The 21208-nt window shown below is 39.5% G+C and overlaps 1 protein-coding gene across 1 annotated transcript in view; it reads right to left on the bottom strand.

The window, feature by feature from the left end:
- Nucleotides 1-21208, bottom strand: part of MYH15 (myosin heavy chain 15) — a gene marked incomplete at both ends in the record, with an annotated part of 167516 nt that overhangs the window by 103049 nt on the left and 43259 nt on the right. Inside the window, 2 exon segments of the mRNA XM_082655327.1 lie at nt 2921-3099; nt 3389-3410. Of these exon segments, the coding sequence (XP_082511453.1) occupies nt 2921-3099; nt 3389-3410 (201 nt within the window).

Raw genomic sequence — 21208 nt, 5'->3', positions numbered from 1 at the left:
GTCAGGGGTCATATGTTCAGCCATTCCCATAACCCTAGGATAGGAATTCCTCTCTCACCAGTGGAGTGAGGAGGAAGTGATCAAAACAAGTAGTTGCTAAATACATTTACTTGTTAAACTTTGGAAACTAGTAAAATTTTGGTCTTAAGACATCTTTGCAATTATATCCTCAGTACCTTGAGTGCCAGGATGATGTCTCTGGTTTGTGTTTCTCACAACCCTTAGCAGAGTAGGCCCTGAGGTGACTAAAATCTAGGTCCTCAGCAAATTTCTGTTAAGGAATTGATTGATAAGTGAACACTAAGACATACAGGTTCAAGCTTTGGGACCTGGGCTGCTTTGCTGTGGGCAATAGTTAGGCAGAAAGTAAGAGTTGTGAGCCAAAAAACACAATGTTATATGTTTAAAGAAAATATTCATGTGCATACAAGGGATAACTAACTAGATATTAATGTGATTCACTTTATAATAAAAACACCAGAATTAGCATATCCAAAGAACTCTACTTGGGAGACAACAACAGTCATTGCCAGGATGCTACCAGGATTTAAATATTTTAGAAACTTCTATGGGATATCTGACACCTTTGACTATTGGCATGTGGAAACATCCTGTTGTCTGACCATGGATCATTGCATAGAAACAATCACAAGTTATTTGGGTCAAGTCAGACAAATAAGGTGAAAAATGTGACAAAGTTGGTAATACAGTTTGGACTCAAAAACAGTTAAGATGATCAGTATTAAAGTTAATTTTCTCTCAAAGATAGTAACAATCTAACAATTTATCCCAATCCCTGTCCCATGAGGGACTTTTTCCAAAAGGGCTGAATTGTTGGAAGAAGGACGTAGCCTCTCAAGGTGACTCATTGAAGGGGCAACAGTTTTTAAATATATAATTTTGGATGTATTTGTTTTAAAAAATAATAAAAAGAATCTCTTTACCAATACCTAATGTAAAACCATAAATGTAATCAATGTTAATACTTTGATATGTAAATTATTGATGCTCAAGTTCTAAACAAACTAGAACATTTCAAGTAATCAGATAAGTGTGAGCTAATCCTGTGATAGATCTGTTCACTGCATATGTATAGAAGATTACTGTATGTTTGAAGACCAAATTAACAAAGTTGGTATGAAAATACTTTTTTTTAGTTTGATATAAACTTTTCTGTACAGGTAAAAACACAAAACTTACATGTATGAAAATCTCTCTTTTCCTGATATACACACACACAGATGCATTCTATAAGACATATTACATGTACTGATGTATTTTAGTTCCTTTGAAAACTTCCCATGATGCATTCTGTTTCAAGGAGTGAGTTTGATCATTAATATTTCCTACAAATTTCCTTCACGTACCTGAGCAAACACAACGATCTTTTCAAAATATAGAATCGTTTCAAGAAACATTTTGGTATTCTGCATTTGCCTGATCTGACCACCTTTGAAATCATTCACAGGAAACCAAAGACTTATCTTTTCCTTCTATCATCTGCTCAGTTTTGTTTCTTTTTTCTCATTTTATCATATCAGTAGAAAGTACAACAGGAAATTACATCTAGGTTGCTAGTGTCTTATTTAGAATAACCTTGTCATAAATAAGATAACAGGCTTCAGATCAACTACAAATCAGTAGCATTCACAGGGCTATTAGGATCTGAATAATGTCTGCATCCCACCTTCCTGCCTGAACACAGTATCTTGTCATAATCAGAGTAAGTAGATATTATAGGTGACAATTGCCCAAAGTTAAATCTGCCCCTAGAAGGGGCTCCAGTTCTATTGTTTCATTTCTAATTAGGAAACTATAGCCTTAATAATGCCACCAAATATTTACCAGATCATGGTTAGGTCATTATTATCATTATTTTTAATCAGCTCACAAGCTGGTTCATTATCATTATTTTTTTAATCAGCGTGTCCTCCCCCCAGGAAGTTCACTGGTTATAAAACAAGAAAAATCAATGTGATGTCCACTCCTGTTAGGAATAATGGTTACTATCAAGGAAGATTTAGTTTCATCTAAGTCTAACATATAAAATGGGTGGGACAGTGATTGATACAATCTGGACCCCACAAAGGACAGTGAAAGGTCAGTCACCCTTGCCCCTTCCTGACAGGATTGCTGAGAATCAGATGTGACAGCACAGCATAGCTTCCTAGACCTGTGTCCAGAATTCACTGCAATACATGGCTATAGCAAGACACAAGGGCATGTAGCTGCTCACACCCCACCATGGTTGCTCCCTTGGACAAAGCCACAGGAAAAACCATACTGAATTTCCCCAGAAAATCTGGTTTATCTTTTCCAGAACACATGGAAATAGTTCAAAGTAGAGGAACATCATCGAATTCAGAAACCATACACTGCAGCTAATTTACTAATAAGCCATGAAGTATTGTCATAAATTACTTAAACTAACTGGTACTTGTCCAATTAAATGAACAAACTACATCCTTCAAGGTAGAGGCCTTGAGGATTTATGGCAATGGTTTGTTTGCCTGCTAATTTGCCAAATTTCGTTAAGCTGCTCTGGGTCTACTCACGCACCTTATGTTAATCAGCCAGGCCCTACAGGGTTCATCTTTTCAGCTCTGTGTTTTTCCAGTCAAGAACAGGACCCTTTTTCATCTCAACAAGCTTCCTCACCTATTAACAGTGGAGGTCATGCGTAAGCAGCAAATGTGTAGCGACAGTGTGAGTTAGAGATGATGGAGTAGGTAACTGACGTGAGAGTTTAGTTACGATGCCACGGTGCTGCACAAAAAAGAACATTAAGAGAAAATGTGCAGAGCTCTCCTGCCCTATTTCCCATCCCCTTCACAGAGCCTGGGTCCTGACATGGATCAACATGGCAGGCAGGGACAAGTCTCCTTAAACGAAGACGGATGAGGAGAAAAACATGCATCACCTTCTCAATGAGATCTTTGCAGGCTTGCAAGTCCAGGACAAACTCAATGGACACCCAGTCAATGCCTTGTCTCCTCTTTTCCTCTTGCTTCAAAACCAGCATGTGCTGACTGAAGAACTGTTGTAAATTTTCAATGGTAAAATTAATGCAAATTTCTTCAAGGCTGTTATACTTCAAGGCTGTGATTAGGTAGGAAGAAGAGATAAAAATAAAATTGAGAAAATGGTTATTATTGAAGGTGATGGTTAATTAACTTGATTGTGGTGATTAATTCACAGTGTATATGTGCACCAAATCATTAAGTTGTGCTACTTAAATATATACATTTTTTAGTTGTCAAATATAACTCAATAAAAAAATGAAATAAAATTGAGGTCCACTTGCAAAAATGTAAAGAGAAAACCATAACCACTATCATATGTTGGCAAGTAGACCCAATAAGTAAAAATAGCACAATTAAATTCTTACCTCCTTCATCTATACCTGCAAACTAAAGATTATGACAGTCAAATAACACTTAATGATACTACAATTCAAAATCATAAAAGATGTCTTTATTTACCTCTATTTAAGGCTGAATTAATTTCTTAGCACTATTAATTATAATAATAGTTATTGTTATTTGCTACTATTAATAATAGCTTTTTCCAACCAAAGTAACTCTTCAGGTTTGCACAGAATGAATCTCACCATGCTTTGACTAAATTTTCTGAAATTCAATTCACATAGTCTAATCTCCTTGTAAATATACATTGACTTCATTCTTACTAAATATACTTACATTAAGCATCTCAAAACCAACGATGTCAAGAATGCCAATGAAGATTAGCTTCAAGATGGCGAACAAGTAAGACATGGAGATCACCTTCCTCCCCACAAATACATCAGAAATACATCTACACGTGGAACAACTCCTACAGAACACCTACTGAACGCTGGCAGAAGACCTCAGACCTCCCAAAAGGTAAGAAACTCCCCACGTACCTGGGTAGGGCAAAAGAAAAAAGGGAAAACAGAGACAAAAGAATAGGGACGGGACCTGCACCAGTGGGAGGGAACTGTGAAGGAGGAAAGGTTTCCACACACTAGGAAGCCCCTTCACTGGTGGGGACATGAGGTGGCAGGGGTGAAGCTTCAGAGCCACGGAGGAGAGTGCAGCAACAGGGGTGCAGAGGGCAAAGCGGAGAGATTCCCGCACAGAGGATCGGTGCCAACCAGCACTCACCAGCTCGAGAGGCTTGTCTGCTCACCCGCCGGGGCGGGCAGGGGCTGCGAGTTGAGGCTCGGGCTTCGGTCGGAGCGCAGGGAGAGGACTGGGGTTGGCTGCGTGAACAAAGCCTGAAGGGGGCTAGTGCGCCACAGCTAGCTGGGAGGGAGTCCGGGAAAGTCTGGAGGTGCCGAAGAGGCAAGAGACTTTTTCTTCCCTCTTTGTTTCCTGGTGCGCGAAGAGAGGGGATTCAGAGCACCGCCTAAATGAGCTCCAGAGACGGGTGCGAGCCGTGGCTATCAGCACGCACCCCAGAGACGGGAGCCTGTGCAGCCTGCCACTGCCAGGGTCCCGTGATCCAGGGACAACTTCCCGGGAGAACGTACGGGGAACCTCAGGCTTGTGCAACGTCACGCTGGCCTCTGCCGCCGCAGGCTCACCCCGCACTCCGTGCCCCTCCCTCCCCCTGCCCTGAATGAGCCAGAGCCCCCGCATCAGCGGCTCCTTTAACCCCGTCCTGTCTGAGCGAACAACAGACGCCTTCGGTGACCTACCACAGAGGTGGGTCCAAATCCAAAGCTGAACCCCGGGAGCTGTGCGAACAAAGAAAAGAGAGGGAAATTTCTCCCAGCAGCCTCAGGAGCAGCGGATTAAATCTCCACAATCAACTTGATGCACCCTGCATCTGTGGAATACCCTAATAGACAACGAATCAACCCAAATTGAGGAGGTGGAGTTTGGGAGCAATGATATATATATATATTTTTTCCCTTTTTCTCTTTTTGTGAGTGTGTATGTGTATGCTTCTGTGTGTGATTTTGTCTGTATAGCTTTGCTTTTACCATGTGTCCTAGGGTTCTGTCCATCAAATTTTTCTTTCTTTTTTTTTTAGTATAGGTTTTAGCGCTTGTAATTGGTGGATTTGTTTTTTGCTTTGGTTGCTCTCTTCTTTCTTTCTTATTTTTTATTACTTTTTAAATTTTTTTATATTTAATAATTATTTTTTATTTTAATAACTGTTTTATTTTTCTCATTCTTTCCTTCTGTTTTCTCCCTTTTATTCTGAGCTGTGTGGATGACAGCATCTTGGTGCTCTGGCTAGGTGTCAGATTTGTGCCTCTGAGGTGGGAGAGCCAAGTTCAGGACATTCGTCCACCAGAGACCTCCCAGCTCCACGTAATATCAAAGGGTGAAAATCTCCCACAGATCTCATTTTCAACATCAAGACCCAGCTCCACTCAATGAACAGCAAGCTACAGTGCTGGACATCCTATGAAAAACAACTAGCAAGACAGGAACACAAGCCACCCATTAGCAGAGAGCCTCCCTAAAATAATATTAAGGTCACAGACACCACAAAACACACCACCAGACGCAGACCTGCCAACCAGAAAGACAAGATCCAGTCTCATCTATCAGAACAAAGGCACTAGACCCCTCCACCAGGAAGCCTACATAATCCACTGAACCAACCTTAGCCACTGGGGGCAGACACCAAAAACAACAGGAACTACAAACCTTCAGCCTGCGAAAAGTAGACCCCAAACACAGTAAGTGAAGCAAAATGTGAATACAAAGAAACACAAAGCAGATGAAGGAGCAAGGTAAAAACCCACCAGACCGAACAAATGAAGAGGAAATAGGCAGTCTACCTGAAAAAGAATTCAGAGTAATGATAGTGGAGATAATCCAAAATCTTGGAAATAGAATGGAGAATATACAAGAAACTTTTAACAAGGACCTAGAAGAACGAAAGAGCAAACAAACAATGATGAACAACACAATAAATGAACTTAAAACTTCTCTAGAAGGAATCAGTAGCAGAAAAACTGAGGCAGAAGAATGGATAAGTGACCTGGAAGACAAAATAGTGGAAATAACTGCTGCAGAGCAGAATGAAGAAAAAAGAATGAAGATAATAGAGGACAGTCTCACAGACCTCTGGGACAACATAAAACACACCAGTATTCGAATTATAGGGGTCCCAGAAGAAGAAGAGAAAAAGAAAGGGACTGAGAAAATATTTGAAGAGATTATAGTTGAAAGCTTCCCTAACATGGGAAAGGAAGTAATTAGTCAAGTCCAGGAAGAGCAGAGAGTCCCATACAGGATAAAACCAAGGAGAAACACGCCAAGACACATATTAATCAAACTACTGAAAATTAAATACAAAGAAAAAATATTAAAAGCAGCAAGGGACAAACAACAAATACCATACAAGAAATCCCCATAAGGTTAACAGCTGATCTTAGAGCAGAAACTCTGCAGGCCAGAAGGCAGGGGCAGGACATATTTAAAATGATGAAAGGGAAAAAACTACAACCAAGATTACTCTACCCAGCACGGATCTCATTCAAATTTGACAGAGAAATTAAAACCTTTACAGACAAGCAAAAGCTAAGAGAATTCAGCACCACCAAAGAAGCTTTACAACAAATTCTAAAAGAACTTCTCTAGGCAGGAAACACAAGAAAAGGAAAAGACCTACAATAACAAACTCAAAACAATTAAGAAAATGGTAATAGGAACATACATATCGATAATTACCTTAAATGTAAATGGATTAAATGCTCCTACCAAAAGACATAGACTGGCTGAATGGATACAAAAACAAGGCCCATACATAGGCTGTCTACACGAGACCCATGTCAGACCTAGGGACACATACAAACTAAAAGTGAGGGGATGGAAAAAGATATTCCATGCAAATGGAAATCAAAAGAAAGCTGGAGTAGCAATCATGTCAGACAAAATAGACTTTAACACAAAGACTATTACAAGAGACAAAGAAGGACACTAAATAATGATCAAGGGACCAATTGGAGAAGAAGATATAACAATTGTAAATATTTATGAACCCAACAAAGGAGCACCACAATATATAAGGCAAATGCTAACAGCCAAAAAAGGGGAAAATGACAGTAACACAATCATAGTAGGGGACTTTAACACCCCACTTTCACCAATGGACAGATCAACCAAAAAGAAAATAAATAAGCAAACACAAGCTTTAAATGATACATTAAACAAGATGGACTTAATTGATATTTATAGGACATTCCATCTAAAAACAACAGAATACACTTTCTTCTCAAGTGCTCATGGAACATTCTCCAGGACAGATCATATCTTGGGTCACAAATCAAGCCTTGGTAAACTTAAGAAAATTGAAATCATATCAAGTATCTTTTCTGACCACAACACTATGAAACCAGATATCAATTACAGGAAAAAATCGGTAAAAAATACAAACACATGGAGGGTAAACAATACACTACTTAATAACCAAGAGATCACTGAAGAAATCAAAGAGGAAATAAAAAAATACTTATAAACAAATGACAATGAAACCACAACAATCCAAAACCTGTGGGATGCAGCAAAGGCAGTTCTAAGATGGAAGTTTATGGCAATAGAGTCCTACCTTAAGAAACAGGAGGAATCTCAAATAAACAACCTAAACTTACACCTAAAGCAATTAGAGAAAGAGGAACCAAAAAACCCTGAAGTTGGCAGAAGGAAGGAAGTCATAAAGATCAGATCAGAAATAACTGAAAGAGAAACAAGGGAAACAATGGCAAAGATCAGTAAAACTAAAAGCTGGTTCTTTGTGAAGATAAAATTGATAAACCATTGGTCAGATTCCTCAAGAAAAAAAGGAAGAAGGCTCAAATCACCAGAATTAGAAATAAAAAAGGAGAAGTAACAACTGACACTGCAGAAATACAAAGGATCATGAGACATTACTACAAGCAACTCTATGCCAAAAAAATGGATGACCTAAAAGACATGGACAAATTCTTAGAAAAGCACAACCATCTGAGACTGAACAAGGAAGAAATAGAAACTATAAACACACCAATCACAAGGACTGAAATTGAGACTGTGATTAAAAATCTTCCAACAGATAAAAACCCAGGACCAGATGGCTTCACAGGCAAATTCTACCAAACATTTAGAGAAGAGCTAACACCTATCCTTCTCAAACTCTTCCAAAATATAGCAGAGGGAGGAACAAACCCCAAACTCATTCTACAAGGCCACCATCACCCTGATAACAAAACCAGACAAAGATGTCACAAACAAGAAAACTACAGGCCAATATCACTGATGAACATAGAAGCAAAAATCCTCAACAAAATACTAGCAAACAGAATCCAACAGCACATTAAAAGGATCATACACCATGATCAAGTGCAGTTTATCCCAGGAATGCAAGGAGTCTTCAATATATGCAAATCAATCAGTGTGATAAACCACATTAAAAATTGAAGAATAAAAACCATATGATCATCTCAATAGATGCAGAAAAAGCCTTCAAAAACTTCAACACCCATTTATGATAAAAATCCTCCAGAAAGTAGGCAAAGAGGGAACTTGACTTACCTCAACATAATAAATGCCATATATGACAAATCCACAGCCAACATTATTCTCAATGGTGAAAAACTGAAACCATTTCCTCTAAGATCAGCAACAAGACAAGGTTGTCCATTCTCACCACTATTATTCAACATTGTTTTGGAAGTTTTAGCCACAGCAATCCGAGAAGAAAAAGAAACAAAAGGAATCCAAATCAGAAAAGAAGAAGTAAAGCTGTCACTGTTTGCAGATGACATGACACTATAAATACAGAATCCTAAAGATGCTACCACAAAACTACTAGAGCTAATAAATGAATTTGGTAAAGTAGCAGGATATAAAATTAATGCACAAAAATCTCTTGCATTCCTATATATTAATGATGAAAAATCTGAAAGAGAAATTAAGGAAACACTCCCATTTACCACTGCAACAAAAAGAATAAAGTACCTAGGAATAAACCTGCCTAAGGAGACAATGCCTCCTTAGGCATTACAATAGGCATGACATGGAAGCAACCTAAGTGTCTATCAACAGATGAATAGATAAAGAAGATGTGAACATATATACAATGGAATATTACTCAGCCATAAAAAGAAATGAAATTGAGTTATTTGTAGTGAAGTGGATGGACCTAGAGTCTGTCATACAGAGTGAATTAAGTCAGAAAGAGAAAAATGTATATATATATACATATATATATATATATATATATTCCATATATATACGGAATCTATAAAAAAAAGATGATCATGAAGAACCTAGGGGCAGGATGGAAATAAAGATGCAGACCTACTAGAGAATGGAATATCTTTTTCCATCCCCTCACTTTTGGTCTGCATGTGTCCCTAGGTCTGAATTGGGTCTCGTGTAGACAGCCTATGTATGGGCCTTGTTTTTGTATCCATTCAGCTAGTCTATGTCTTTTGGTGGGAGCATTTAATCTATTTACATTTAAGGTAATCATCGATATGTATGTTCCTATTACCATTTTCTTAATTGTTTTGAGTTTGTTATTGTAGGTCTTTTCCTTCTCTTGTGTTTCCTGCCTAGAGAAGTTCTTTTAGAATTTGTTGTAAAGCTGCTTTGGTGGTGCTGAATTCTCTTAGCCTTTGCTTGTCTATAAAGGTTTTAATTTCTCCATCAAATCTGAATGAGATCCTTGCTGGGTAGAGTAATCTTGGTTATAAGTTTTTCCCTTTCACCACTTTAAATATGTCTTGCCACTCCCTTTTGGTTTGCAGAGTTTCTGCTCTAAGATCAGCTGTTAACCTTATGGGGATTCCCTTGTATATTATTTGTTGTTTTCCCTTGCTGCTTTTAATATTTTTTCTTTGTATTTAATTTTCAGTAGTTTGATTAATATGTGTCTTGACATGTTTCTCCTTGGATTTCTCCTGTATGGGACTCTCTGCACTTCCTGGAATTGATTGACTATTTCCTTTCCCATATTAGGGAAGTTTTCAACTATAATATCTTCAAACATTTTCTCAGTATATTTCTTTTTCCCTTCTTCTTCTGGGACCCCTATAATTCGAATGTTGGTGTGTTTAATGTTGTCGCAGTGGTGTCCAAGACTGTCCTCAATTCTTTTCATTCCCTTTTCTTTATTCTGCTCTACAGTAATTATTTCCACTATTTTATCTTCCTGGTCACTTATCCATTCTTCCTCCTCGGTTATTCTGCTATTGATTCTTTCTAGAGAATTTTTAACTTCATTTATTCAATAATGTTCATCATTGTTTGTTTGCTCTTTAGTTCTTCTAAGTCCTTGTTAAACGTTTCTCGTTTTTTCTCCATTCTATTTCCAAGATTTTGGATCATCTTTACTATCACTACTCTGAATTCTTTTTCAGGTAGACTGCCTATTTCCTCTTCATTTGTTTGGTCTGGTGGGTTTTTACCTTGCTCCTTTATCTCCTGTGTGTTTCTCTGTCTTCTCATTTTGCTTAACTTACTGTGTTTGCAGTCTCCTTTTCACAGGCTGCAGTTTCATAGTTCTAGTTGTTTTTGGTGTCTGCCCCCAGTGGCTAAGGTTTGTTCAGTGGGTTGTGTAGGCTCCCTGGTCGAGGGGACTAGTGCCCGTCTTCTGGTGGATGAGGCTAGATTTTGTCTTTCTGGTGGGCAGCACCACGTCTGGCTGTGTGTTTCAGGGTGGCTGTGACCTTATGATTTTAGGCAGCCTTTCTCCTAAGGGGTGGGGTTGTGTTCCTGTCTTTCTCATTGTTTTGCATAGGGTGTCCAGCACTGTAGCTTGCCGGTTGTTGAGTGGAGCTAGGTCTTAGTGTTGAGATGGAGATCTCTGGGAGAGCTTTCGCCATTTGATATTACATGGAGCTGAGAGGTCTCTGGTGGACCAATGTCCTGAACTCAGCTCTCCCACCTCAGAGGCACAGGCCTGACACCCAGCTGGGGAACCAAGACCCTGTCAGCCACATGGCTTTTGGAAAGTCTGATGTCTTCTGCCAGCGTTCATTAGGTGTTCTGTAGGAGTTGTTCCACATGTAGATGTATTTCTGATGTAATTTTGGAGAGGAAGGTGATCTCCACGTCTTAATCCTCCACCATCTTGAGGGTCTCCCCCCATCCCAGACCTATAAACCAGAATTTTTACTCTAACACAATCCCCTCTGACTCCTACACACCATAAAGTTTGAAAAATACTGGTAGAGTATGTTAGGAATCTCGAATCCCCAGCCCTCGTCCTTCTGCTGCTGTTGCTAATAAATTGTATAACCTTTGGCAAGTGACCTAACCTCCCTGGGCTGCAATCTCTTCACCTGAATTATGCTCTTAAAGATTCTTTCCAGCCTCAGCTTCCACCTTCTTTATTATATTAATTCCCAGGGCCGTTCTCAACTCTGTGCAGGGAGAATGGCAATTTAGTGCATCATTCTGACTCAGATTCTCCTACTATAAAACTCAGGCTGCATTTCCCCTCCCTGGAGGTGTGTGGCAAAAGCTCTCTCATAACCTACTAGGGAGAGCTCCAACCTCTGTGCCTGCTGCTGCTGTACAGATGCAGATCCTGTTGCCGTGATGCAAAGGCACTGCTGTAGTAGCAGGTTTCTGATAGACTCCAAGTAGGAGTGACTTTCAGCTGGACAGTCTCCAAGCCTGGAAGCAGAATGTGCTCCAACGACTTAACATTTAAAATAGGCCTATTGCATCCATCCTTTAGCTGCCCAGGAGAGTGAACACAGCAGGAGCCAGTTTGTGTCTGGTAGTGATTTAGTTATGAGTCACTCACTCCCTGATCAGTTATCTTGAGTCATTTCCACAGTAATCCATAAGCCGATGGCATCACAGTTTTTTATTATTGGCGTCAAGAGCACACCCGCACAAATAAAGCACCAGGAATGATTTTTATCCTCCGGAGCACCGAGGAATCACTCTCTGTCTATAGCAGTCACTTTGAAAGTTAAAAAGAACATGACTAACTTGCTCACTCCCTTTTAATTCCCTAAATACTTGAGAAGTAGGAGTGGGAGAGAAACTGGCCATGGGTGGGGAGTAGCAAAAAACAGGAAGAAAGCCTGAAGTTGTAGCAGAGGAAGAAATGGATGGTATGATATGTGCTGAATCAATTAATAAAACTGATAATCCAATATACTGCTCACCAATTAATCATTTTCATCACTTTCTGTCCAATGAAGGACGACAGAGGCAGGAAAATCTACATGCCCACTTTTCAGGGACTAAATGGACCTATGTCTGAGCTCTTTTCAAAATAACCTCACAGAAGACTTTGATTACTTGGGGTTCGAGAGTATATGACAGAAAAAAACAAAACTGAAAAGAAGTGGAATCAAATAGCCATATTTTTAACCACCTTGATCCCTCACTTTCTCATCTGTAAAATAACAATATTAAAATATTCTTGTCTCATGGTTGTTGGGAGAGGTTCAATGAGACAGTGGATGTAAATATACATAGCACAACATTTGACACTTAGCATCCAATAAATATTAGTTCCCCCTTTCCCATCCCTTTTCCACTTTTATCACTTCCTCACCCTCAATCCAGTATTTATTACCCATGTTGCCTTGAGCAGTTAATCGTTCTAAGGTTCACTGTCTTTAACTATAAAATGGAAATGTAAATAAGATCAATTTTGCAGGCTTGCTGTTAGATTAAATAAGCTATCCATACAAAGCACATAGCATAGCACCCATAGTGAACATTCAATGCCTCTTATTATTATTATTGTTTGATCATTATTAATCTTTTTAAAGTAACATAACTTATTTCTGATCAGCACAGTCAGAACTCTCCTGGAGTCATAAAATACTAGGCCTGAAGAACCTTACTTCCTGATAATCACGTATAGTGTCTCTCAACTCGGGATGGTGCCTCCTCCTAAGGGTGGGGGGCATTTGGAAACAGGGTGGGCATTTTTCCATTGTTATAGTGACTGAGAGTATTACTGGTATTTAGCACCTTGGAGCAGGAATGCAAAGCCTCCTACAATGTGTGGACATGCTCATACACAAAGAATTATCCCCTTTAGATGCCAATCACCCCACCACTAAGACACACAGAAGAATTTAACTTCTTCATGGGTGCTCAGAGAGATGGAGTATTTGACCAAAGTCCAAGAGTTAGTTAGCATTAGAGCTAGAACTAAATTTTGTATAGCGTGTTAACACTGCAAGAATTTTTGCCATCTTTTGCAATTGTCATCAACAGCATATACATCTCTATTCTTAGCCATGACAATTGTCTCTATAAAGTCAGTACAATTCCTAAGAAAAGAAAAGCCTTACAGTGTGCTTTCTTGCTTTGTCTCCAGGAGATGGAAGAAGAGAGAGAGAGAAATAGAGAGAGTGCATGAGCAAGAGGGAGAGTCGGGGAGGGAGGGAGAGGATGGAGGATGAGGGTTTCTTTTCTTTTACTGTTGAATAATAATATATTAGCTTGCTTCACTGATTCCATTATAGTAGAGGCTGGGGTAGTAACTCAGTCCCTGAGAACACAATATTAAAGAGACGAAGGTTTGATTTCAGTCCTCCTATGCGTTCATTAGTTTTACACAGAGCAAGTCCTCTTCTATAATCATAGCATGTCATGCAGGCATGTGGTGGCGAATGTCTTAAAAGGCAAGAAGCTGCCAAACACCTATAACCTCACTACCAAGAAATAGCTTAGCTACTTGTCCTGCTGAGTATGGTTCAACATCAGCTCAATATTTTATTTTAACATTTATGGCTGTGATTAGATGGCCACTGTCTTGAAAGAGTGTGGGTGAGGGGCTGGTGAGCACAGGGAGCTTCCAGGGGCTGAGTGAAGAGGTGTCTCTGATGTCCGTGAAGAACAGTCAGGGATCAGTGTCTTTCAAGGATGTAACTGTAGACTTTGGCAGGGAGGAGTGCCAACTGTTGAACCTTGCTCAGAAAAGTCTGTACAGGGATGTAATGCTGGAAAATGATTTCAATTTGATCTCAATGGTGTGTCAAGTTCCCAAACCAGAAGTCATTTTCAGCTTGGTGAAATATCAAGCCAGAGCTGTCTAGAATACATAGGAAGTACAGAATGGCTAACATACACCTCTGCAAAAAAGAAACATAGGCAGACCTTGAAGACAGCAGAGGAATAAGACGTGGAGATCACCTTCCTCCCCACAAATACATCAAAAATACATCTACATGTGGAACAACTCCTACAGAACACCTACTGAATGCTGGCAGAAGACCTCAGACTTCCCAAAAGGCAAGAAAATCCCCACATATCTGGGTAGGGCAAAAGAAAAAAGAAAACACAGAGATAAAAGAATAGGAACAGGACCTGAACCTCTGGGAGGGAGCTGTGAAGGAGGAAAAGCTTCCACACACTAGGAAGTCCCTTCACTGGTGTGGATGGGGGTGGGAAGCTTTGGAGCCACAGAAGACAACACAGCAACAGGGGTACAGAGGGCAAAGCAGAGAGATTCCCACACAGAGGATCAGTGCCAACCAGCACTCACCAGATTGAGACGGTTGTCTGCTCACCCACTGGGGCAGGTGAGAGCTGGGAGCTGAGGCTTGAGCTTCAGAGGTCAGACCCTAGGGAGTGGACTGGGGTTGGCTGCATGAAGACAGCCTGAAGGGGGCTAGTGCACTACAGCTAGCCAGGAGGGAGTCCGAGAAAAAGTCTGGACCTGATGGAGAGTCAAGAGACCATTGTTTTGGGGGGTGTGAGGAGAGAGGCTTCCTGCTCCATGTGCCCACAGATGGCAGAGCACCGCCTAAGTGAGCTCCAGAGACAGGCATGACCAATGGCTAACATCTTGGACCCCAGAGGCAGGCAAAGACCTCTATTACTGCCGCCACTGCCACCAAGAATCCTGTGTGCAAGCACAGGTCACTACCCACACCCCTCCAGAAGGCTGTGCAGCCCGCCACTGCCAGGGTCCCATGATCTAGGGCCACCTTCCCTGGAAGAACACATGGTGCACCTCAGGCTGTTGCAACATCATGCCAGTCTCTGCCACTGCAGGCATGCCCCGCATTCCAATTATGACTACCATACTCCTCCCTCTAACTAGACTGAGGGAGTAAGAGAGCCCTAATCAGCCACAGCTTTAACACCCTCCTCTCTGGGTGGGGAAGAGATGCCTGAGAGCGGCCTACACGCAGAGGTGGGGCCAAAACCAAAGCTGAACCCCAGGAGCTGTGCAAACAAAGTAGAGAAAGGGAAGTTTCTCTGTGCAGCCTCAAGAGCAGCAGATTAAATCCCCGCAATCAGCTTGATAAACCCTACATCTGTGGAGTACCTGAATAGACAACAAATGTCCCAAAATTGAGGCGATGGAATTTGGGAGCAACTGTAGCCTTGGGGTTTTCTTACTGCGTTTGATTCGGTTTTGGTTTTATGTTTATCTTAGCTTAGTTTTTAGTGCTTGTTTTCATTGGTGGGTTTGTTTACTGGTTTGGTTTCTCTCTTCCTTTTTTTTTTCTCTTTTTGTGAGTGTGTGTGTGTGTATGTTTTTTTGTGTGATTTTGTCAATTTAGTTTTGCTTTTACCATTTGTTTTGGGGTTCTGTCTGTTCACTTTTTTTTTCTTCATTTTATTCCATGCCATGCAGTTGGCAGGGTTATGGTGCTCCAGCCGGGTGTTGGGCCTGAGCCTCCAAGTTGGGAGAGCTGATTCCAGGACACTGGGCTGCCAGAGACCTTCAGAGTCCTTCCAGCTCCACATAATATAAATTGGTGAGAGCTCTCTCAGAGATCTCCATCTCAACATTAAGACTGAGCTCCACCCAATGGCCAACAAGCTCCAGTGCTGGAAAACCCACGCCAAACAACTAGTAAGAGAGGAACACAGCTCCATTCATTAGCACACAGGCTGCCTAAAGTCATATTAAGTTCAAAGACACCCCAAAACACACCAGATGCGGCCCTGCCCACAAAAGAGACAAGATCCAGCCCCACCCAAAAGAAGACAGGAACCAGTCCCCCCCACCAGGAAACCTACACAACCCACTGAAACAACTTCACCCACTGGGGGCAGACAAGAGAAATAAGAGGAACTACGAACCTGCAGCCTGCAAAAAGGAGACTGCAAACACAGTGAGTTAAACAAAATGAAAAGACAGAGAAATATGCACCAGATGCAGAAGCAAGGTAAAAACCCACCAGACCAAACAAATGAGGAAGAAATAGACAGTCTACCTGAAAAAGGATTCAGAGTAGTGATAGTAAAGATGATCCAAAATCTTGGAAATAGAATGGAGAAAATAGAATAAATGTTTAACAAGGACCTAGAAGAACTAAAGAGCAAACAAACAATGATGAACAACACAATAAATGAAGTTAAAAATACTCTAGAAGGAATCAATAGCAGAATTACTGAGGCAGAAGAATGGACAATGACCTGGAAGATAGAATACTGGAAATAACGGCTGCAGAGCAGATAAAGAGAAAAGAATGAAAAGAACTGACAACAGTCTCAGAGATTTCTGGGACAATATTAAATGTAACAACTTTTGAATTATAGGGGACCTAGAAGAAGAAGAGAAAAATAAAGAGTCTGAGAAAATATTTGAAGAGATTATACTTGAAAACTTCCCTAACATGGGAAAGGAAATAGTCAATCAAGTCCAGGAAGCACAGAGAGTCCATACAGGATAAATCCGAGGAGAAACATGCCAAAACACATATTAATCAAACTATCAAAAATTAAATACAAAGAAAAAATATTTAAAGCAGGAAGGGAAAAGCAACAAATAACATACAAGGGAATCCCTATAAGGTTAAGAGCTGATCTTTAAGCAGAAACTCTGCAAGCCAGAAAGGAGTGGCAAGACATATTTAAAGTGATGAAAGGGAAAACTCTACAACCAAGATTACTCTACATAGCAAGGATCTCATTCAGATTTGACGGAGAAATTAAAACCTTTACAGACAAGCAAAAGCTAAGAGAACTCAGCACCACCAAACCAGCTTTACAACAAATGTTAAAGGAACTTCTATAGGTGGGGGAAAACAAGAGAAGAAAAAGACCTACAAAAACAAACCGGAAACAATTAAGAAAATGGTAATAGGAACATACATATCAATAATTACTTTAAATTAAATGGATTAAATGCTCCAATGAAAAGAAACAGACTGGCTGAAAGGATACAAAAACAAGGCCCATATATACGCTGTCTACAAGAGACCCACTTCAGACATAGGGACACACACAGACTGAAAGTGAGGGGATGGAAAAAGATATTCTATGCAAATGGAAATCAAAAGAAAGCTGGAGTAGCAGTTCTCATATCAGACAAAATAGACGTTAAAATAAAGTCTATAACAAGAGACAAAGAAGAAAACCACATAATTATCAAGGGATCAATCCAAGAAGAAGATAAAACAATTGTAAATATTTATGAACCCAACAAAGGAGCACCTCAATATAAAAGGCAAATGCTAACAGCCATAAAAGGGGAAACTGACAGTAACACAATAATAATAGGGGACTTTACACCCCACTTTCACCAATGGACAGATCATCCAAAATGAAAAAAAATAAGGAAACACAAGCTTTAAATGACACATTAGACTACATGGACTTAACTGATATTTATAGGACATTCCATCCAAAAACAACAGAATACACTTTCTTCTCAAGTGCACATGGAACATTCTCCAGGATAGATCATATCTTGGGTCACAAATCAAGCCTTGGTAAAGTTAAGAAAATTGAAATCATATCAAGTACATTTTCTGACCACAATGCTATAAGACTAGATATCATTTACAGGAAAAAATCTGTAAAAAATACAAACACATGGAGGCTAAACAACATGCTACTAAAGAACCAAGAGATGACTGAAGAAATCAAAGAGGAAATCAAAAAATACCTAGAAACAAATGACAACGAAAACACGATGACCCAAAACCAATGGGATGCAGCAAAAGCAATTCTAAAGGGAAGTTTATAGCAATACAATCCCACCTCAAGAAACAAGAAACATCTCAAATAAACAACCTAACCTTACACCGAAAGCAATTAGACAAAGCAAAACAAAAAAACTCCAAAGTTACCAGAAGGAAATAAATCATAAAGACCAGATCAGAACCTCCTAGAGAAATGGAAATAAAAACAAAAATTAAAAAACGGGACCTATTGAAACTTCAAAGCTTTTGCACAGCAAAGGAAACCATAAACAAGACCAAAAGACAACCCTCAGAATGAGAGAAAATATTTGCAAATGAAGCAACTGACAAAGGATTAATCTCCAAAATTTACAAGCAGCTCATGCAGCTCAATAACAAAAAAACAAACAACCCAATCCAAAAATGGGCAGAAGACCTAAATAGACATTTCTCCAAAGAAGATATACAGACTGCCAACAAACACATGAAAGAATGCTCAACATCATTAATCATTAGAGAAATGCAAATCAAAACTACAATGAGATATCAACTCACACCAGTCAGAATGGCCATCATCAAAAAATCTAGAAACAATAAATGCTGGAGAGGGTGTGGAGAAAAGGGAACACTCTTGCACTGCTGGTGGGAATGTGAATTGGTTCAGCCACTATGGAGAACAGTATGGAGGTTCCTTAAAAAAACTACAAATAGAACTCCCATATGACCCAGCAATCCCACTACTGGGCATATACCCTGAGAAAACCAAAATACAAAAAGAGTCATGTACCAAAATGTTCATTGCAGCTCTGTTTACAATAGCCCGGAGATGAAAACAACCTAAGTGCCCATCATCGGATGAATGGATAAAGAAGATGTGGCACATATATACAATGGAATATTACTCAGCCATAAAAAGAAATGAAATTGAGCTATTTGTAATGAGGTGGATAGACCTAGAGTCTGTCATACAGAGTGAAGTAAGTCAGAAAGAAAAAGACAAATACCATATGCTAACACATATATATGGAATTTAAGGGGAAAAAATGTCATGAAGAACCTAGGGGTAAGATAGGAATAAAGACACAGACCTACTGGAGAACAGACTTGAGGATATGGGGAGGGGGAAGGGTGAGCTGTGACAGGGCGAGAGAGAGGCATGGACATATATTCACTAACAATCGTAAGGTAGATAGCTAGTGGGAAGCAGCCGCATGGCACAGGGATATTGGCGCGGTGCTTTGTGACCGCCTGGAGGGGTGGGATAGGGAGGGTGGGAGGGAGGGAGATGCAAGAGGGAAGAGATATGGGAACATATGTATATGTATAACTGATTCACTTTGTTATAAAGCAGAAACTAACACACCATTGTAAAGCAATTATACCCCAATAAAGATGTTAAAAATAAATAAATAAACAAATAACAATATAAATAACCCAAAAAAAAAGAAAAGAAAAAAAATGATGAAGAAGAAAAAAACTATCCTCTATAGTTCACCCCCACCGAAAAAAAGTATTAAATATAATATTACTTAAAATTCACAGGAGGAGAAACAAGTGAAGGTGAAAGTATTGCTAAAATTAATATAAAATTTTCCTCAAAACAAGAGCTATTAGTACTGAAAAGTTCCATTTAAACAGTTTTTAAAAATCAAGTTTATCTCTTAGGGGAAAACATACACAGAACACTCTATGACATAAATCACAGCAAGATCGTTTTTGACCCACTCCTAGAGAAATGGAAATAAAAACAAAAATTAAAAAATGGTACCTAATGAAACTCAAAAGCTTTTGCACAGCAAAGGAAACCATAAACAAGACGAAAAGACAACCCTCAGAATGGCAGAAAATATTTGCAAATGAAGCAACTGACAAAGGATTAATCTCCAAAATTTACAAGCAGCTCATGCAGCTCAATATCAAAAAAACAAACAATCCAAAAATGGGCAGAAGACCTAAATAGACATTTCTTCAAAGAAGATATCCATATGGCCAGCAAACACATGAAAGGATGTTCAACATCACTAATCATTAGAGAAATGCAAATCAAAACTACAATGAGGTATCATCTCACACCCGTCTGAATGGCCATCGTCAAAAAATCTACAAACAATAAATGCTGGATGGGGTGTGGAGAAAAGAGAACCTTCTTGCACTGTTGGTGGGAATGTAAATTGATACAACCACCATGGAGAACAGTGTGGAGGTTCCTTAAAAAACTAAAAATAGAATTACCATACGACCCAGCAATCCCACTACTGGGCATGTACCCTGAGTAAACCATAATTCAAAAAGAGACATGTACCCCCATGTTCATTGCAGCAGTATTTACAATAGCCAGGACATGGAAGCAACCTAAGTGTCCATCGACAGATGAATGAATAAAGAAGATGTGGTACATATATACAATGGAATATTACTCAGCCATAAAAAGAAACAAAATTGCATTATTTGTAGTGAGGTGGATGGATCTAGAATCTGTCATACATAGTGAAGTAAGTCAGAAAGAGAAAAACAAATACTGTATACTAACACATATATATGGAATCTAAAAAAAAAAAATGGTTCTGATGAACCTAGGGGCAGGACATGAATAAATACACAGACACAGAGAATGGACTTGAGGACATAGGGGTTGGGAGGGGAAGCTGGGACGAAGTGATAGGGTAGCATTGACATATATACACTACCAAATGTAAAATAGATAGCTAGTGGGAAGCAGATGCATAGCACAGGGAGAGCAGCTCAGTGTTTTGTGACCACCTAGAAGGGTGGGATAGAGAGGGTGTGAGAGAGGTGTAAGAGGGAGGGGATATGAAGATATATGTATACATATAGCTGATTCACTTTGTTATACAGCAGAAACTAACACAACATTGTAAAGCAATTATACTCCAATAAAGATGCAAAAAAAAAGAAACCCAACCATTTATGGAGCACCTACTGCTTGCAGGGCACTGTGCTAGATGCTGAGGTATTAAGATGAATTAGACACAGTCCATGGCCTCAAGAAACTCTGATTACCACAGAGGACAAAAATGTAAGCAAATTATTCCCATAGAATTGGTATTACGGTAGAGGAAGAATTATTGATTTATAGAGTAAGCTGAACTAGGAAATTGATTTTGATTAGTTGTTGAACTGTTTTAAATAACATAGTCACACCAGATGCCTTAATAAACCAAAAGAAAGAGAGTTTATTGTAGTCAAAATAACTGTCTTCTATCACAAATTTCCACATTTGTCTATCTCATTTTCAGATTTAAGATGTATACAGAGTAAGACAGTCTAAGCGTCACCTGAATACTAGCTGTATGTCCTTTGGAATGTTATTTATGTTCCCTAAGCCTTGGTTTCCTCAACTGGAAAAAACATAAGTTA

This window comes from Grampus griseus (assembly GCF_964374135.1).
Source record: "Grampus griseus genome assembly, chromosome: 5".
NCBI lineage: Eukaryota > Metazoa > Chordata > Mammalia > Artiodactyla > Delphinidae > Grampus > Grampus griseus.
The sequence above is the reverse complement of the archived record's forward strand: the minus strand, read 5'-3'. Positions and strand labels throughout refer to the sequence as shown.